The 5,269-nt window shown below is 72.1% G+C and overlaps 1 protein-coding gene across 1 annotated transcript; it reads left to right on the top strand.

Annotated features, from left to right (window-relative positions):
* Positions 1-720: 720 nt before the first annotated feature.
* FAM131A (family with sequence similarity 131 member A) lies at positions 721-4,117 on the top strand. The gene is made up of 5 exons (XM_062582979.1): positions 721-845; positions 2,253-2,346; positions 3,236-3,418; positions 3,497-3,625; positions 3,696-4,117. Exons 2-5 carry the CDS (start codon positions 2,277-2,279, stop codon positions 4,115-4,117), a joined length of 804 nt encoding a protein of 267 aa, XP_062438963.1. The 5' UTR covers positions 721-845; positions 2,253-2,276.
* Positions 4,118-5,269: the final 1,152 nt, after the last annotated feature.

Raw genomic sequence — 5,269 nt, 5'->3', positions numbered from 1 at the left:
CCCCCCTTTCTCTCCTAGCCCAGGGACAGCAACTTTGGCATGGGGGGGGGGGGGGCTAAGGTAGGGTGGGAGCAGCAGCTCGTGGCACGGTGGCCCAGTTCAGCCTCCCTCCGCACACCCCCAGCCTGGCCCAGTTCTGCACCCCAATAGCCTGGTCCAGCTACCCCCTCCTGTGCTTAAAGCAGCCCCCCTCTTGCTTCCCATCTTGCCAGGGCCCTGCACCCCCCCCAGGGAGGCCCCCCATGTGCCCCCCGACAGGCCCGGTGCCGAGGCTGCGGTGTTGCTGGCGGAGGGTGCCGTGGGCGCTGCCGGCCGGCGCTGCCCTTCCGCTCCCCGTCCGCGGGGGGCAGGTGCCCGGGCTCAGCACCGCTCTCCGCCAGGATCCCGGCGCTCCGAGGCCCGGTCCTGCCCGCGCCCCCGCACCCTCGCAGCCCGCAGGTGCGCCTGTCCCTGCTGAAGCCCCCGCCAAGCTGGGAGAGGCGCCCGGACGCTGGTGCGCGGCGGGCGGGCTGCGGGACGGGGCACGGGGACGCGTGCAAGGGGAGCGGGCGATTTCATCCGTGCAGCGAGTTGCGGGTGGGCTCAGGCTGGGTGAGAAATCGGTTATCGCAGCGCCGGGCAAAGCTGCCAACTTGCGAGCGCGAGCAGCGAGGGGGGCGATGCCCCAAGCCCCCGAGGGGACGTGCGGGGCGCTCACGCCGGCTCTCCCCGCAGTGGCCGTGGACGCGACCCTGCACGTGGAGTGGAAGGAGGTGAAGGCGCTGTCGCCGCTGAGCGCCGCCCGGCCGGCCCCGCTGCACCGCCTGGCCCGGCAGGCCTCCTTCGACAGCCAGGACTTCCTCGAGGTACCGCCGGCTCGGGGGCCGCGGCGAGGCCTGCGCGCGCCCCCGGCGCCCCCGGCGCGACGCCCGGCCCCGGCGCGTGCCGACGGGCCGCGGGGCCCGCTGCCGCCCCTGCCCGGTCCTGCCAGCGCGCTGCCGGCTCCGGAGCTGCTCTGACGTCAGCGCCGAGCCGGGGCTGTATCCTGGGAGAAATCAGTCCACGGTGCCTTGTTGCCATGGCGATACAATTTGTTGCGAGCCTCCGAGTCCCGGATCGCTCTCGCGGCGGCGGCGGGCCCCGGCGCGGCCGTGCCGGGGCGAGGGGACGCGGGCGCTGCCGGGGCCCCCGCTCAGCCCGGCCCGGGAGGCTGCTGCGGGCGCTGCCGCCCCGCGCCGCGACGCCCGGGGACCCGCCCCAGCGGCACGCGTGTGTGCAGCGTGTGTGCGCGAGTGCATGCTCAGCAAGGGCTGCACACTTGCAGCAGGGTTGCGCGGGTTAGCACAGGGATGCACACGCGCGCATGTGTGTGCACATGTGCATTCAGCCAGTGCACACGTGTATTTGTGCAGGTGTGCGTGTGTGCATGTGCACAGTGAGAGTGCACACACATGGGTGCCTGTGTGTGTGTGTGGTGAGTGTGTGTGTGAGAGCAGGTTCAGTGAATGCGGGGGTGTGTGTGTGTACAGACAGTGTGCACCAGTGTGCATGCTCAGCATAAGTGTGCATCTGCATAGAGGAAGTGCATGTGTGTGTGTGAGCGTGTAGATACATATCTACAGTGAATGCACAGGGATATATGTGTGTGTGCGTGTGCAAGTGTACACGACTAGTGCATGCATGCGGCGGTGTTCATTTACAGTCAGTGCATGTGTGTGTAGAATGGAAGTGCGCATGTGTGTGCACACTCGTGGTTACCCAGTGAGTGGGCACACATGCAGGGGTGTGTGTGCACACGTTTGTGTGTGTGTGTAAGAGTGTGCAGTGTGTTTGCAGTGGTATCATGTATGTACAAACAGCCGGGGATTTGCACATGCGTGGGGTGTTTCAGTGCCCAGTTCAGTGTGTTGGTGTGTAGCGTGTGCACACGCTTGTGCACATGGGGTGCACAGCATGCGGGTGTGTGAGGTGAGCACCAGGGGTGTGCGCAGTGGCAGTGTGTGCACAGACCCTACGTGTGTGCCGGGAGGAGGAGAGGCCCGTACGTATCGTGCACGTGCACACACACATCGCAACCATGTGTGTGTGTGCGTGCCTGCGACACACGTGTGTGCAAGCCGCCCCGAGCGCAGAGCGGGGCCGAGGCCCCGCGCGGCGGCGGGGCCAGCCCGGCCCGTGCCCCGCTCTCCCCGTCGCGGGCGGGGAAACAGAGGCAGGGTGGGCGGGGGGCCGGGCGGGCGCCGGCACCGTGACGCCCCCGCCGCCCCGGCCAGGTCAATGCTGAAGACACTGCCGAGATGCTGCCCAAGTCGCGGCGCGCGCTGACCATCCAGGAGATCGCCGCCCTGGCCCGCTCCTCGCTGCACGGTACCGCCGGGGCTCGCGGGGCAGAGGGGCCTGCCGGCGGGTGGCAGCCGGGCCGCTGGAGGGAGGAGCATCCCGGGGACACTTGGGGAGGGCACCGGGGTCACCACCTCTCTGTGGGGCTTGGGGGGCACGAGGGGTCCCTGGGGCCACCGCAGAGTCCCTGAGGCATTGGGACACGGGGACCCTTGGGGTGCCGGTGCTCTAGAGGAGGGTGCCAGGATGCCAGGACAGAGGCGTTTGGGGGGTCCAGGTTCCTGGGCAGTGTGTCTGCAGCTGTGGGTCCCTGAGCACCTTGGGGTCCTGCGTGCCTGGATGTGGATCCCTGAGCACCTCAGGGCACCATGTGCACAGTTCCCTGAGCACCCCACAGCACCACATGCATGGGTCTCTGAGCACCTTGGGGTGCCGTGTGCCTTGGCTTGGGTCCCTGAGCACCTCGGGGCACCACGTGCACGGGTCCCTGAGCACCTCGGGGTGCTGCGTGCCCAGGTGCAGGTCCCTGAGCACCTCGGGGCACCACGTGCACGGGTCCCTGAGCACCTCGGGGTGCTGCGTGCCCAGGTGCGGGTCCCTGAGCACCTCGGGGCACCACGTGCACGGGTCCCTGAGCACCTCGGGGTGCTGCGTGCCCAGGTGCGGGTCCCTGAGCACCTCGGGGCACCACGTGCACGGGTCCCTGAGCACCTCGGGGTGCTGCGTGCCCAGGTGCAGGTCCCTGAGCACCTCGGGGCACCACGTGCACGGGTCCCTGAGCACCTCGGGGTGCTGCGTGCCCAGGTGCGGGTCCCTGAGCACCTCGGGGCACCACGTGCACGGGTCCCTGAGCACCTCGGGGTGCTGCGCGCCCGGGCGGGGCGCCCGCGGGGGTGCTGAGGCGGCGGCGCTGCAGGCATCTCGCAGGCGGTGAAGGAGCACGTGACGAAGCCGACGGCCATGGCGCAGGGCCGCGTCGCCCACCTCATCGAGTGGAAGGGCTGGTGCAAGCCCGTGGAGCCGCCGGCCGCCCTCGAGAGCGCCTTCAGCTCCTACTGCCACCTGAGCGAGGGCGAGCAGGAGGCACGCTTCGCCGCAGGTGGGCACGGTGCCGGGGGGCTCCGGGGGGCCCGCGGGCGGCCGCGTGGCTGACGGGCGCCGTGCCGCCCTGCGCCAGGCGTGGCCGAGCAGTTTGCCATCGCGGAGGCCAAGCTGCGCGCCTGGTCCTCGGTGGACGGGGACGACTCCACGGACGAGTCCTACGACGAGGACTTCGCGCCCTGGGCGGAGAGCTGCCAGGCGGCCGGTGAGCCCGCGGGGCGCGCGGGGCGGGCGGCGGGCGCGCGGGGCGGCGCTGACGGGCCGGTGCCTTGCAGAGCCGCCGGCGCCGCTGCGCGACCTCCTGCCCGGCCGCGCGGGCCAGCTGAGCGTGCGGCAGGGCTCGTGCGAGCCCGAGAGCGACTCGTCGCGCACCCTCTCCCCCGAGACCCTCTGCTCCAGCCTCTGCAGCCTGGAGATGGTGTCGCCCTCCGAACTCACTGCCAAACTGCTGGGCTCCCTGGGCGGCGAGGACCTGCTGCCGCCCCCGGGCAGCCGAAGTGCCTTGCGGGGCCTGGCCCGGCTCCGGTGCCGGGACTCCCCGCGCTCCGCGTCCTACGCCGCGGGCTGCCTCTTGCCCTCCGCCGACCGCGGCGGCGACGTGGTGCTCAGCGAGGACTTCCCGCTGCGCCGCAGGGTCTCCGACGTCGCCTCCTCCGGGGTGGTGTCGCTGGACGAGGACGAGGCGGAGGAGCCGTGACCGCCCCCCCCCCCCCTCCCCGCCAGCTCCCCTCTCCCGGCCCCTTCCAAACCCGGAGCCCCGGACCGCAGCCGGGGCGCCGACGGCGACGCCGAGCCCGGCCGCGCCGTGCCGCGGGCTGCACCGGGCGCCGCGCCGCGCTGCACCTCCGGGCCGCGGACCCCGGCTGGCCAGCACCGAGGCGGGAAGCGGTGGGGGTGGGGGTGCTTGGGGGGGGGCACGCCGGCGGTGCGCCCCTTCCCCGCGCCCACCCCACGCCGGCTCTGCTTCCCCGCGTCTCCCCCCCGAACTGTTTTTTTTTTTTTTTTTTTTTTTTGCATGAGAGCCGGGAAGGAGGCGGGAGCAGGGGGCAACGGTGTGGAAGGGCTTTTATTTTTTTTGGGGGGGGGAGGTCTGAACCCAACCCGATGCCCCACCCCGAGACGGCCGGGACGGAGCCCGTGGGGCTGGCAGTTCGCATGCTGCCCCCCCCCGCCCCCCCCGTTGGCACGGCCATGTCTCCTGGCGCACCCCACGCACGGGGGGGACCCACCGGCGCCGAGGCCAGCGGGGGTCGGGGGGGGGGGGGTCTGGTTTTCTCCCCTTTCCCAGGGCGGCTTTTATCGGACTGAGTTTTATACTGTGAACTGACGCCCCGGGGGGGGGGGGGGGGGGGGGCGGCTGCCAGTGGTGCTGAGCCGGAGGGTGCTGCGCCCGGCCGGGGGCTTTCCGTGCTGTGGTGCCGGCGGGGTGGGGGGCGGGCAGGGCCGCCGGCGCGCTGCGGGGGGCCGTGGGGAAGGGGCCGCGGGTGGCGGTGGGCTGCGTACGGACCCCCCCCTCCGTGGGTCCTGCTCCAGCAGCGCTGGCGGGGGGGGGGCTTCCCGTGCCCACAGCCCCCCATGGGCGAGGACGGCACCGTGCCCACACTCCTCCTGGGCTCCCTCCCACGCCGGGGCGAGCGGGGGGCGCCTGCATTCCCCCCCCTCCCCGCGTCCCCGTCCCCCACTTGCTCACCCCTAGCAGGGAACCAAGTGCCTACACGAAGGGCCAGGCCTGCCCGGTGCCTCCCCCCCCCCCCGCCCCATCGCCCTCCCCCCCCATGGGAGTCCAGCCAGGATTGGGGAGGGGGGAACGCCCGCCTTCGTCCCCGCTTGCCCCCCACCCCGTCCCGCA

This window comes from Rhea pennata, chromosome 9 (genome assembly GCF_028389875.1).
Source record: "Rhea pennata isolate bPtePen1 chromosome 9, bPtePen1.pri, whole genome shotgun sequence".
Taxonomy (NCBI): domain Eukaryota; kingdom Metazoa; phylum Chordata; class Aves; order Rheiformes; family Rheidae; genus Rhea; species Rhea pennata.
Note: the sequence above shows the minus strand (reverse complement) of the source record. Positions and strands in the feature narration are given on the sequence as shown.

Coding starts and splice junctions, on each gene's coding strand:
- FAM131A (XM_062582979.1), top strand. CDS start 2,277: ATGCTGCCCAAGTCGCGGCGCGCGCTGACCATCCAGGAGATCGCCGCC. Junction 2,347..3,235: donor GGCCCGCTCCTCGCTGCACG/GTACCGCCGGGG, acceptor GCGGCGCTGCAG/GCATCTCGCAGGCGGTGAAG. Junction 3,626..3,695: donor GGAGAGCTGCCAGGCGGCCG/GTGAGCCCGCGG, acceptor GGTGCCTTGCAG/AGCCGCCGGCGCCGCTGCGC.